Genomic DNA, 14,810 nt, shown 5'->3' with positions numbered 1-14,810 from the left:
TGTTCAAGTACAATGTTAGCGGTAACGGGCAGCCGCACCGTTACACATCCCCCCTCCCCTACAGACGATGGCTGTCGTCCTAGGGAAGAACAACGCTCCCTCCATGCAGGGCACCATCTTCACACTCCCTCCCCCTCATCCTCCGGGATGCGGGAGAGGAAATCTGCAACCCTGTTTGAAGCACCCGGCCGGTACTTCACGGTGAAGCTGTATGGCTGGAGAGACAGGTACCACCTGGTGATACGGGAGTTGGTGTCCCGCATCTTCCCCAACCACTGTAGCGCTCTGTGGTCGGTCTCCAGCTGGAACGATCTCCCCAGGAGGTAGTACCGCAGAGAGTCGAGGGCCCACTTGATTGCTAGGCACTCTAGCTCCACCGCAGAGTACCTCCTCTCTCTCTGAAGCAGCTTCCGGCTAATGAATGCAACCGGCCTCTGGGAACCGTCCACCTCCTGGAGCAGGACTGCCCCGAGCCCCACCCCAGAGGCATCCGTCTGGACGATGAAGGGCCTGTTGAAGTCCGGGCTCAACAAGACTGAGTCGCTGCAGACTGCCCCCTTCAGATCCTGGAAGGCCGATTCGCACTGCTCCGTCCACCCCACTCTGGTTGGCAAAGCAGCCCTGGTGAGATCTGAAAGGGGAGAGGAACTCTCGGAGAAGTTAGGGATAAACCTTCTATACCATCCCATTAAGCCCAGGAAAGATCTCACCTTCTTCTTCGGAGGTGTGCAGCTGCGAATGGCTTCCACTTTCTCCACCTGCGGCCGGATGACGCCATTGCCAATCACGTAGCCTAGGTAACTGACTTCTTTCTTCGCCAGCGAACACTTCTTCGGGTTGATGGTCAGGCCTGCTTCCCGGATGCGTCCGAGGACCTGCTTGAGGTGGTACATGTGATCCTGCCAATTGTTGCTGTAAATTACCACATCATCCAGGTAAGCCGCGGCAAACTCATGGACGCCCGCCAGAACGGCATCCATTAGCCTCTGGAAACTTGCTGGCGCCCCCTGCAGGCCAAACGGCATTACCCGGAAGTGGTACAGGCCGAAGGGGGTCCGGAAAGCGGTCACCTCCTTTGCACGCTCCCGCAGGGGCACTTGCCAATAGCCCCGGGAAAGGTCAATTGTGGAGATGTACTTCGCTTTCCCCAGACGTTCCACCAGTTTGTCAATCCGGGGCATCGGGTAAGGGTCCACCTTGCTGAGGGCATTGACCTGCCGGAAGTCTATGCAGAATCTGATGGTGCCGTCACGCTTTGGCACCAGTACCACTGGGCTGCACCAGTCACTAGAGGAAGGCTCTACGACTCCCAGTGACAGCATGACATCCAGCTCTTCCCTCAGGCCAGCCACCAACCTCTCTGGCACCCGGTAGCTCTTCCGCTGGGGGGATGTGTCTGGCCGCAGGATGATGTCGTGCTCCACTGCCGTCGCCCTCCCAGGTCTTTCCTGGAACAAGCTGGGTCTAGCAGCTCCTTCACCTGGTGCTGCTTACCTTCCTCCAGGTGGGAAAGGTCTGCGGTCTGTGAGGTGGTCTTGACCGGGAAAAACTGCTCCTCCGGCTCCTCTACCTCGATCACAGCTCGGACAAACAACTGTGTCTCCATTTGTTCTCTGAATGCCTGTGGCACCTCCCTGTATGCAAACAGGAGGTATGGCAGCCACTCATCCCAATCCTTTCCCGTCTGTGAGACAAAGCGGCGGAGCATGGTTTTGGAGGTTAGGTTAAACCGTTCCACTAACCCGTCTGTTTGGGGGTGATAAGGTGTGGTCTTAATGCCTTTAATGCCTAAGAGACTATACACTTGTCTCAGAAGTAGGGACAGAAAATTAGTGCCCTGATCTGTCACTATCTCTCTCGGCACCCCCACCCGTGAGAATAGCTGTACCAAGCAATTGGCTACCTGTCTCGCCTTGATGTTCCTAAGGGGAAATGCTTCAGGGTATCTCGTGGCATAGTCGCACACTACTAAGATGTATTGGTACCCCCCATTACTTCTTTCTAATGGGCCGACTATATCCATCCCAATACGTGCAAAGGGAGTATGGATGATCGGAAGAGGATGTAGATGTGCCCGTGGGACAGCTCTGCCTGATGTTAGCTGACACTCTGAACATGTCCGGACAAACTCTGATACATCCGTGTACATATTGGGCCAACTAAACCGGCTACCAACTCTGGCAAGAGTTTTGTATCTCCCTAGATGTCCTGACCATGGGATAGAATGGGCTAGTGTCATCACTTTCTGCCTCATGGGGCCTGGCAACACCAATGTCTCAATCCCTCCTTTCATTTGAAGCATCTGATTCTTCAGTATGTATCTCTCTTCCTCCAAGAAACTACCCGTGCCCGGTGTCTCTTTGTCGCCCCCTGTCGCTTTCTGAAACCATGGCTCCAGGGTCTTGTCTTGTACCTGCAGTTCACCAATGTTTGTGGGTATATCAATGTCCAATGTAATCTCTGGCTTCGGCCACTCTTGCTCCTTCTGACCAACTGTCACTCTTAACCTCTCTCTGCGTTTCTCCTGCCTTGACAAATGCCTCCTTTCCGGCCTACTCTCCACATCTAGCCCCAATTCAGCATCAACAAAAGGAAGTGCCCTCATCTCACTAGCAGCTTGTGCCCTAGTGACTGCATTACAGTGCTTAACCTGGGGGACTAAGTCACATAAAATTGGCAGATCATGACCTAACACCCCTTTATACGGCAGCTGCGGTGCTACCGCCACAGACATGAAAAAAGTTTGGCCTCTAACGGTAAGAAAAATCTCAGCAGTTGGGTAACTCTTAACATCACCATGGACACAACATACTTTTACTGGGGGCTGACCACTACCTAACTCCTCAGGCATTAGACTCTCTTGAACCAGTGTTTGTGAACTGCCAGTATCAACTAGAGCTTTTGCAGACTCTCCATTGGCCAGCACCTGAACTGTGTGACCTATGATGTTAGGTATATGTGGTGTATGTGGCCTAGGTGTATAGCAGATGCTAGTGTCCTGTATTTCCCTGACAGTTTGGCTTAGTGTGACCTCGTTTCCCACAGTAGTAACACTGAAGATCCTGTCTGCTGTTATCTGGCCATCTAGTACTTGTAGACCTAACATAGCTTTGACCACGACTCTCCCCACCCCCACTAGACTTACTTCTGGCTGAGCTCCACTGGCTGGTGCCTGGGCCCCTGGTGCCTAGCCGGGCAGACTGGAACACTTCAGCCCATCTGGCTGCCTCCTCTGCAGTTTTGGGGTCGTGCTCCCGGATCCAGATCGCTATCTTTGTGCCCAGCATATCCATATATTGTTCCAGGATGATAATTTCTGTAATTTCCTGTACCGAGTGCTTCTCTGGTCTGACCCACTTTATAAAGAGTTCTTTCAGGCGCACATACAGTTCTTTGGGCGTCTCATCAGGCAAGATCGATGCCGTGCGGAACTTCAGACGGTAGGTCTCAGGGCTTATGTTAAATTTCTTTAGGATGGCCTCCTTCACCAACGCATAGTCCCCTGTTTCCGCCATCTCCATGGAAACAAATGCACTGCGGGCCTTCCCGGTAAGCAGTGGTATAAGCCGTATGGCCCATGTTGACTCTGGCCATCTGCACGTCGCTGCCACCCTCTCAAACGTGGCCAGAAAGTGTTCAATGTCATCGTCCTTGGACAGTGGGTGAAGCTTAGGTTCCTTGAATCGCAGTTCTCTGGATTCTTCCGTCGCTGGCAGCGACTGGGGTGTACTGGACCTTGACGCCTCGGTGTCCTGACGGATGTCTCCCACCTGGCCCTGAAGTTGCTGGAATTGATGATTCATCGCCTTCCATCTCTGGTCCTGCGACTGCACCATGTTCTCCCATCTTTGATCTCTTTGCTCTTGCACCTGTAGTAGTGTCTTCATAAGTCCTGCCAGCTCTGCCACTGCCCCTTCTGCTGACTTTGTAGATGGTGTGTCCTCATCTCCATCTGCTGGCTTAGAGGTGATGTCCACCTCCTCCTCTGGCTGGGAACGGGCCTCTGCCTCCTTGGCTGGTTTAGTTTTAGGTGGCATCTTGAACACTGCCCCCTATTGAGGCGCTCCAGTTTCTTCTGACACCAATTGTAGGATGGCTGACTTTGCGGCAGTGAAATAAAGGCTGTGAGGCAGTGTTTCAAAGATTTAGGATTAATCCAAAAGGTTTTACTCGCCCGTGGCAGAAGGCAGACATCTCAGTATGGAGAAAAACATCGAAAAGGAAAAAAAAACTCCAAACAATAATTTCCAATAACTAAATAACTTCAAAATAACAAAGACACTTTCAATAATCAAAAGTAAGCTCCATGTAATTTTCCACTCAACTTTCAGAGGTTTTGGCTGCTGTTCACCTTAGACCTCCCTTCCACATGCTCTGCTCTGGCATTTTACTTGCGCAGGCTAAACCATTTTACCTATCCTAAATCAATTATCTTTAAAATAATACCTATTCTGCCTAACTATCAATAAATACATTCACTATAATAATACAGACAGGTTAATACAAATACAATCATGTTACATAATTATTTAGCCCTCTAAATAACTCCCCAGTAATCACATACTACAAACACCCCTATCATCCCACCACCCACGTCTTACGTCCCGTGCGCCAACGTTCAAAAGACCCTTCCGACTTTACGTCGGGTCTTCCCTCTGTCCTGACGCAGGACGTCAACGTGCCACCGCACGGTAAGAAGTTCGCCATTGTCTTAGCTATGTACAATGTTTGCCATGCGATGTATGGATGGATGACTCTTCCGTGACGGTGTGTTATATGTTTGTGTCTTGCAGATGCGGTGATTGTGGTGAAATGTAGTTGTCGTGTTTGTGTGCAAAATAAACATTGTGTTTGTATCACGCTCTGGCTACTCCATTTGTCCTGTTCAAGTACAATGTTAGCGGTAACGGGCAGCCGCACCGTTACAGGACTGTTATGCTCTTAAGAACCGGAATAAACCGATGAGTGTAGAGTCGGCTGCGTTATCCGCTCCAGTGGTAAGGGTGGTTCTGGATCAACGTTCTCGTCAGGTGTGTGAGAAAGGTCCTGGTGATTATTTGCCTTTTGTATCAGCCGGTTTCGTTTCCTTGACAAGAGACAGTGAGAAGGTGCCGGTTAAAATCCTAAGAGATACCGGCGCATTAAGTTAATTTATTCTGGCGTCAGTTCTCCCTTTCTCAGAGCAGTCTGATACTGGCGAGACGGCACTGGTACAGGGTATGGGATTGTCTGTGGTGTCTGCTCCAGTGCACCGACTGCAGCTGTTCTCAGATTTGGTGCAGGGGGAAGTGTGCCTCGCAGTGCGCCCGGCGTTTCCGGTGGAAGGAGTCCAGCTTGTTCTTGGGAATAGGCTAGCTGGTGGGCATGTATGGTCGGATGTTCCTCCAAGCACGGTGGTGGGTTCTCCCCCTCGGTGAGTGGCAGTGACGGAGAGGGAAGAGTCTCATGGTTTGATCCGGCAGGTTAAGGTGAAAGAGTGTCTGTATATCAGGCGTGTGTGTGTGTAAGGTAGTGTCTGTGCATCAGGCCTGCTGGGGTGTGAGTTAGTGTCTGTTTATCAGGCAAGTAAGGTAGTGTCTGTGTATCAGGCCTGCTGGGGTGTGAGTTAGTGTCTTTATCAGGCATGTTGGTGTGAAAGGTGTTGTCTGTGATTCAGGCATATCAGGGTGACTCAGGCCCTGTTGTGTAGTGCATCGGTTCCCAAACTGGGGTACGCGAAGTGGTTCAGGGGGTACGCGGGGAGAAAATCTCCGCGATAACAAAAAACGGACGGAATTCGCAGAATGTACCGTTTGAAACAGAATTGCAACTTTTGTGCATCAAAATCGCCCAAATTCCCCTGTATTTTGTCCTGCAAGGCTGTATTTCTTTCTTATAAACACAAAAACGATCGCAACGATGAACAAGCATTAATTAGAAAACAAAACCACTGAAAAAATGTCACGTCTGTGCTGAACTCCGTTCCGGCCACGCCCCCCTATTCAACACAGACCTCTGTAGCCTGTCAAATGAATTCGCTCATCTTCCCAATCGCCTGCAAATAATGTTTTTTTTAGTCTTCTGTTCTGTTGATGGCTGGCAAACAACAACCTTAGAAGGTTTGGGTCACTTGTGGCACATATTATTCACTAATTTTAAGCCATCAATCTACCTCTGGGTGAACAAAATTAGCCGAAACGGACGTACGCAGCTGGAGATTAAATGTCTGAAGGGGTACGGGACTGTAAAAAGTTTGGGAACCACTGGTGTAGTGCTTGTGGCTTGGTGTTATTTTTTACTTGTGTGGTGTTAATCTCTTCTCTTCCTCATGCAGGGTACTACCCGGATCCTGGTGCTGCGGTTTAGGGGGGGTGTTGCTCACAGGTGGAATAGCCGTTCTGGAAAAGTTTATTTTTGTTGTCGTGGTTCCGGCTAGAACCCCGTTCTTATGGGGGGGGGGGGGTGACGACCCCGCCTCTTTTGGGTTGCTGGGCGGGCTGTTTGTCTGTCTCTGTGTTGTGTTACAGATGACCCGCAGGTCTGTTGGCTCGTCAGTTATTGGGAACACCTGGGACCGGTGTTCCCAGTACTATAAGAGCCAGTCACCCTGATTCATCGAGAGATTGCCACGGAGATCCTGACGGATATTCAGAGGGAGATTAAGGACGCGCTACTTGCGCAATGCTCATCGCTACGTACTTGCTAAGATACAACATTCCACCTACTGCCCTAGCATGCATACCTACATGACATCCCTGCTGATCCACTGACTGTCCCCACCTCACTGTAGTCTTGCCTGGTCATATGACCGTAGTTGATAATAAAGTAATACTGTTTTGGAGTTAAGCTCTGTGTGAATCTCTGTTATTTGCCATGGCTGTGAGCCGGTCATGACATGTCAGTCAGAATGGTCCGCGTGCAGAGGTGGGTGTCTTGTAAGGTCAAGCAGAAAGGCCTGTTCCCAGGGATGAAACTTATTTTCGAAAAACAGGCCTACAGATGCAGGCCGATGGAGACAGCCAAGCATTCATGGAGGGGTCTCGGGATAGGAGATGCAGACAAGTCAAGGACAGGCAAAGTATCAACTCTGATATTTGAAGAGGTTGTTTTCGCTACAACAATATCTTGCACGCACAGACATTTACAGAAGGGACACCACTCTGCGCAGAATGTACAGAATATGAACATGCCCATATAAGCTTATGTGAGCACTTGTGTAATAGCTGGCTGCGCCCAGCTGCACTTTGGAGTCATGTGCATGATCTTGTTTGTGTCATCTCTCCCCTTTTGCAAAAGATAAAGCAACAACCAATTCTGATCGCTGGTCTCTGTCTCATTAATATTAACGTCTTAATATTAATTTATCTAACAACATATATTACCAACAATGTGTTGGATTTTACGGTCGAATTAGTTACTTCAGCTATTGTATTGGGAAAGTAGACAGGTCAAAAAGAAAGCTATCAGAAACACGAATAGCACTCTGACACACTAACGTAAACAGACGGTCAAAGTGCTGAAAGGTTCTTTAAAAACACTGATGAAAGGCACGATTTGTTGCGGCGGCACACACAGCAGCTTTACCCTCATCTGAAAAACACACACACAATCAAACAGGCGCTTCGCGGCGACCTGACTCCGAAATTATAACAACCTGTTATTACTATGTCCCTGTTGTAGTGGTCATCAGCTCATAGGCGATGATGAGCTATAGGACAAGGCAAAACGTCTGTCTGACCACTTCAACAGGGACATAGCAATAACGTTTCTTGCACAACTCCTATCATTCAGGGCCTGTTTTAGAGCAGATTGCTCAGCAGTCCTCAGTCTCCCAATTTGCTGATTGTGGATTATCACTCTGTAACATCCACCTTCGGTAAGGTGTGCACTGCCCTGCTATTGTTTCTGACATCTGTGACAGTGGCAACAGCCGAGTGATCCTTTTCCAAATTGAAACTCATTAAGACCTACCTGAGGGGCTGCATGGAGCAGGAGAGGCTGAATGGGCTGGCTATCCTGTCCATTGAAAAAGCATATCATGCATCACCACCTTTATGTTTGAAAGGCGTTGTCATGGCAAAAAGTGTCCGGGCCCCAAAAGGGGTCCGGGTGATGTAATATTGGCTTTCGAACGACTCTTGAGTGACAGTTGCTATACCAACGCTAGCATTACGTCACCTGGACACTTTTTTTGGAAGTGATAGACTTGCGCTGCATTAAATACCTCAATAACGCGATTTACCCCAGAGCATCTTGCATTATACTTTGCTACCTGAGACCAGCTTGCCTGTATTTTACCTGTAATAAACCAAGCAAAACAACCATGTGCTTGATGTTTGACTGTGTTAGGAAAGTTGTTGACTCGCTAGTTTGTTATAGTATCAAAGTAATCAAATTTCAACCGGTTTCGCCGCTAGCATCTTGTTAGCGATTAGCAATTCCTCCGTTAAGTTGCTTTAAGAAAGTCCTTAATGTGTTGTGATTATTAGACATATCTGACGGCACCCACAATTAAATATTTACAAAACAGGGAATTGTTTGCACCACCTCATCAGAGGAATTGCTAATCGCGAGATGCTAGCGGCGAAACCTGTTGCAATTTGCTAATTTACAGGATACCAGCAGGCAGGTGTAGCTAAAACGGAATACTTCATACTTTCGCACGACTCTTTAGACTCTCTGACTGATACAGTCAGTTACGCAGTGTCCGGACACTTTTTGGCTAACGGTCAGAAAGCCTCAAGAGTCGTTCAGAATTGAATAGTTTTTTAATAGTTTCCATAGTGTATGTAGGATAAGCATATCATTGTGTTATAGATTGCTACTGACTATTTCCCTTCCACAAAATAATAAAAACAGAGATAGGTTTGCCATTTAGAGGGTATATATAGCATAAGGTACTCTTTAAACTGTAATATGACTCATCTTTGATCAAGGGTGTGTTTCCATAGTGATACTAACAGGTAGCCACTTCTCAGAAACACTAGTTTGTGAAAGACCTTGTGAGAAGGTGAATTCTCCCCCTCCTGACCGTGGCAAAAAGGGATGGTGCCCTTTAAGACTTTTTGGACTCCATAATGGTTGGGTCTGGGCTCCCCTAAGTCCATGGTTGGACCTAATTAAGGCCAAGTGGCTGTGCCCATTTAAAGGGTGCCTCATTGTTATGTGGGAGGCTGAGAGACCCACGACAGAGAGGCAGTGGAGAGGAACTATGAGAGTTAGTAGGGTAAAACACTTCCCTGTTATGAGAAGGTGTATGTGTTTTCTATCCAGTTGTGTGGACAGTGTGTGCCTTGTCTTTGTCTTAGTGCCTGGGCCTAGTTTGGGGCCTGGCTTGGGCCTTGAGCAGGTGCCGGTATTTGGGCCTAATCGGCCAAGCAGGTGCCCAGGGTGCCACGCACTTGAGTTCCGGGCGGTACGGCCTGAATGGTTTTGTTGGTTTATTTTGGGGGCACTGTGTTGGGGTTTATAGCCCCTTGTAAATAAATATATATATATTTTTATGACAAAACTACCATCTCCTGCACTGTATTTCCCCTACACCACCAATTCCAGTCGCCACATCCCTAAAAGAACGTGGGGTGGACGTCCGGTCCCTCACAGACCTTGAGAAAAGCAACACAAATATCCGACGAGGCAAAATCTCGGACAATTTTGGAATCCCTGCTGTACGCATTTTTCAGGTCTCAAAAACAGGACATGTCCAGGCAAAAGAGGACATCTGGTCACCCTAGGTAATATCAGTGTCTTCGAAGCTGCTATGGGTATGGGTATGCTATGGGTACTTTCATTGTGTAAAGTTTCATTTTGATAGGAGTAAAGGAAAAAAATTACATTTTTGAGGTGTATTTTTGCCATGCATTATTAGCACACATCTCAGATTGATGAGAATTAAACATATTTCCTCAACTAGGATTTCTTAGGACTTTTAGTATGTTGTTCTGGACACCTCATAGAAATGATCTATGCTGAAAAAAATTATTTTACAATTAGTCTGTCGTAAAACGCTACTTTGCCTGGACTATATGTCTTTGATGATTTCTTGTTGATCATTTACAAACAGCAGCAATATCTTGACCTCTACTTAATCATAACTAGGCCTGATGTCTGATGGTATTTTCTTCCTACCATATTGTGAAGGATGGTTTTACCAAAAATGATTGGTACATCAGCCTGGTACAATCAGTGGAGCTTTTGCATACACTATGAGTATTATTACTAACAAAACTTCATTATCGATAACTAGTTTGCCAAGTGACTGTAGTTCCAAGTTGCTGCATCTATAAAACCAGCACTAGAGTTAGACATTCAGGACAGGATTAAGACAGTCAGTATGTAGAAATAACAAACACACTGTGGTTAAAGTTAAGGTTCTGTTAAGTTTTAATAAAAGCCAAACATTAAAATACTGAAACGGCAAAGTTGTTTTCCTACTTGTTTGTTGTGGTTAAAAAATATTACAAAGCAAAACATTCTGAATGTTGAAAAAAAAACTTTCATCAATAGTGAAGCATGACAAGTTTATTAGAGAACCCCAATACAGTACATTTCCTAAAGGTGCACAATGTGTAGCAATATGGGGCCAAACTTGCATTACGGTGCTACATTTCACAGTAAAGGTGTGTAATATATATATAATAATATATATATAATAATATATGTATATATAATATGTAATATTGTCCATTTTATTATCCAAATCAAAGTTCAAAGATCAAACTAAGAACGATATCATCCAGGTAACAAATGTCTTGCCATGCCATGCATCTAAATTATGAATGATTGGACAAATGGGCTGCCTTGTCAGTACTGTAAGTACAATGTACAATCGAAGGTAGTCGAAGTAACAATCTCTTTCACAAACATCGGATGACTGGTACATGGTACATGGTCTTGTCTGTACCATGTATTTACCACTGGATGTCTGTATATATATTATGTACATCTACCAAATGCAGGCTATGTACAACACCTGTTGTTTCCCTTCCCCTTCTACCACACAACCCTCCCCCTTCCCCCCTTCCTATCTCCACCCGGCCGACCTCAAGCAGATGGGTTCCCCCTTATGTGCCGTGGTTCTGCTTAAGGTTCCTTCCTGACTAACAGGGAGTTTTTTCTTGCCCGTGTTGCCATTGTGCTTGCACTAAGGGGGTTTCAGGCTCTGGGCTCTGTAAAGCGCCTAGAGACAATTGTATTGTTATGGCGCTATATAAATAAAATTTAATTGAATTGAATTACATATATACGGCTCCAGCCCAACTAACTTATAAGACCGTGGCTCTCATTCAATGAGGCGAAAGGATCTATGACTCTCTGGCATCAATAAGCTCAATGAAATCATCCCTGTTGAGACTAAGAGCAGATTCATCATGCCCACGAAATGCCACTTCTTGCTCTCCCATGTACAACACCACACTAATATATTATTTTTAATGGTGACGGTTTTTAGTTACCTAGCTATTGTGTTTTTGGACGCTCATGGCAATTACTTAGCCGAATTCCTTTAATTTAAGGCTAGATGTAATATGGGACTTTGATTTCTCACATCTGCCAATTGCTTTAACCAAATTAGATAAATCTGCACACCCTGTGGTAAACCACGGCTTTCTAGCAGTAGTTAACTTGGCTGTAAAGCTAAATCTGGCATCGGCCTCCCTTTCTTTCTAATATTTAGCAGTTGCTCAAATGGCAACTTAACCAAATACATCCATTGTCTACTACGACAATTACCTCTGTACCTTGGCTGCGAAAATAGGCTACTGTTAAGCGAGAAACCTACAACGATATAACATTGAAAAGCTTTCCTGTCACCATAATCACGATAAAATATAAGGTACGCCACCTAATTAAAATTGGAATATAATCATGTGAAGTGTTTGTTGTTGTTTTAGAGAGGTTCACATCTCAGGTCATTGTATTCTGAGGAGGCTGTGCTTCCCTGGCGTCCTCTAGGTGTCCCCACTGGCCCTCATGGATTTCAGCTCTTTCTGGTTGGTTGACTGAGTTCCTGACGAGGACGGCGTGTTCTCGCTTGCGTTCTGTCCGCAGCGCATGGCACAGGACAACGCACCCAACAGGGCCTTCCTGAACATGGAGCTGGAGAAGACGTAGACAATGGGGTCTAGTGCCGAGTTCAGGAAATTCAGCCCGAAAGACACAAGGCTGAGCGGCACGATGGTGTTGAAGGCGGCACAGTCCGACGGGCGGTATGAGCGGATGACCCACACTCCGATGGTCGTCACCGTACTAGGTAGGAAGCACACCGTAAACACTGCAACGATGGCGGTGCACACTCGCATTGCCTTGCGTACCTTGTCAGGTTTTCCCATCTGATGTGCCTTTAGGAAGCTGGAAATCCGGATGGAGCAGTACAGTAGCATGGCCAGTGGGAAGATGAACTCCAGCACCATCAGCACGCGGTGCATGCCCACCAGGATGATGATGGCGCAGAGCGTCTCTTTGTGAGGAGTGAAAAACAAGCACTGGGTGTTGTTGTCGCTGCCCTTGATGTGGTTGTAAGCCAGAATGGGAACCCGAGGACTGATCACCAACAGCCAGACAAACACCGCCACGAACGCAGCCTGCCGATTGGTCATGCGGGTGAAGCGGTGGTGAGGGTGGACCACCTGGAACAAGAGGGCAGAAATGATACAACATTTAGATTTTACAAAGTCACAGACCTGCCCTCACCAGGGTTTACTTCACTTTTTCAACTGTTTATACATTACTTTAAACTATTTGAACCATTTGTCCATTACTGTTAGCTAGCAATTTCAATATTGATCCATTACTTTTAGCAAACTATCTCAACTATGTATCTGTTACTTTTAGCGTATATTGTAATTCTCTTCTTGCTTGTTAACTATAGCCAGGTGGGAGATGTTAGCTACAAATAGATACCTTACTGGTCATTATATCAACAAGGTCACACTGATTTGTTATCAGCTTAGCTTAGCTAAACTACCCAACACGTACCCCTCTGGCAACTGCAGAAGTATCTTCTGTGGTCAATGTACCCCTGGTTGGGAATCATTGCCTCAACACTACTAGGAAACCAACCAGTTAGTGTTTGGTATTGTCTTGTATCCTGTACAAAATGTAACAAGTGTCTGACAGGTTAAGAGCACATTCAGGTTTATCAGTAGAAGTGTGGACACAACATAGTGATACAGTCTGTTTTCCTTTCCTCACCTTAAAGTAGCGGTAAATGGCCACCACGGTCATGAGCGCAATGCTGGCCGAGCGGTTAGTAAACAGCAGGAAGAGGTTAATCCGGCACAGGCCATCTCCAAACACCCAGTGGCCCCTGAGCAAGTCATCGATCCTCAACGGCAGACATAGAAGAAGCATGAAGTCGGCGATAACCAGGTTGAAGAGGAACAGGTGGTTAGGCTTCCAGGTCTTCAGTTTAAAGCAGAAGATCCACAGGGCAACTATGTTTCCCAGCAGCCCCAGTATGACATCAATGGTGTAGACTGGGGTCAGGATCACACGTCCCAGTTGTTTACCGACTGGTGGGCAGCCACCATCACCACTATTAGGAATCGTGGTTGTGAGGTTTGAAGTTGTGGTGAAGTTTGGCTCTGGGAGCATTTTGACAAATTCAATTTTAAATAAGAATTCCTCTTCTCACCTTCGTTTTTTTCTGTAGCAAGAAAGAAAACTAAAAGTTTAGAACTTGTAATGGTATAGTATTCATTTAAATGCACTTTTAAAGATAAATTGAACCTGTATATTTGTACCTTCTGACAAGTTATATATATATATATACTCAATATCATATATAAACTTGAAAATGGCACAACCTTACCGATTACATTAAACATTTTCCATGGTTAAGAAAATACAGTTGAAACCAAATCAATGCTATAATGATATGTGTTTTGAAAAGTAAAAAGGAAGTTTCATCACATCAAATTCATTTGCATGTTGCACATTGAAGGGTTTGTATTAAAAATGTCAACACACACATACAGGTTAAATACACTGTATATTGCCACTCTGAATTAGATACTCACCAGTCACAATGAAAGCATGTCATTCATAAAGTGCTGTAGGGATCTATGACCTTTGTTGGCATATATACTATTTATGTCTCTGACAGGGGGGTGTTCCTGCTGTCATCATGCCTGTCTATCAACCAATAGAGTATGGAGGTTTGTAGTTCTAGTGACACCTCCTCTAGTGACATTTTGACACCTCCTGGTTCCAAAGGGGGGGGGGTTGGATGTATGGGTAGTGTATAGCACAGTGGCGTAAGGTAGTTACGACAGGCCCTAGTGCATGCTATTATCAAGGGCCCTAGTGCACGCTAGTTACTATTTAAGAGGCGCGCGCGCGCAAACACACAGACACACACACACACCATAAGGCGTATATGTATATATATATATATGATAGTTAAACTTTCCTATGTTGTTATTTTGTATAATCCATTGTATGCTTGTGTAAGAGACGAGAAATGCTGAAAGAATGTATTCTGTGAAACGCTCTTGCTGCAATAAACACATACTGATTTCATGCTTCTGCTCGAAATATTCTGAGCTAAAGGCCAGTTGTGGTTGAAACCACTTCTGCAAATCGATATTGCTACAACAATATCTTGCAGGCACAGACATTTGCTGCCTTCTGGAAGGCGGTACCGTAGCATCCGGTCTCGCACACGCAGACTGGAGAACAGTTTCTTCCCGAGGGCCATCAGGCTGCTAAATGGACATTGACACACTATCGACACTTTTGCACTCGTCACTTTACATACACTGTCACTTTCAAATTACTGCTTGTACTACACTTACATACTGTCACTTCCACTTACTGTTTGCACTAGCAGT

At 46.2% G+C, this 14,810-nt stretch overlaps 1 protein-coding gene across 1 annotated transcript; it reads right to left on the bottom strand.

Moving 5' to 3' along the window:
• Positions 1 to 11,162: 11,162 nt before the first annotated feature.
• On the bottom strand, positions 11,163 to 14,598 carry LOC116221005 (hydroxycarboxylic acid receptor 2-like). Its single transcript, XM_031569957.2, has 2 exons — positions 13,171 to 14,598; positions 11,163 to 12,605 (listed from the first exon to the last, which is right to left on the bottom strand). Exons 1-2 carry the CDS (start codon positions 13,570 to 13,572, stop codon positions 11,928 to 11,930), a joined length of 1,080 nt encoding a protein of 359 aa, XP_031425817.2. The 5' UTR covers positions 13,573 to 14,598; the 3' UTR covers positions 11,163 to 11,927.
• Between the last annotated feature and the right edge of the window lie 212 nt (positions 14,599 to 14,810).

This window comes from Clupea harengus, chromosome 7, assembly GCF_900700415.2.
Source record: "Clupea harengus chromosome 7, Ch_v2.0.2, whole genome shotgun sequence".
Taxonomy (NCBI): Eukaryota; Metazoa; Chordata; class Actinopteri; order Clupeiformes; family Clupeidae; genus Clupea; species Clupea harengus.
The sequence above is the reverse complement of the archived record's forward strand: the minus strand, read 5'-3'. Positions and strand labels throughout refer to the sequence as shown.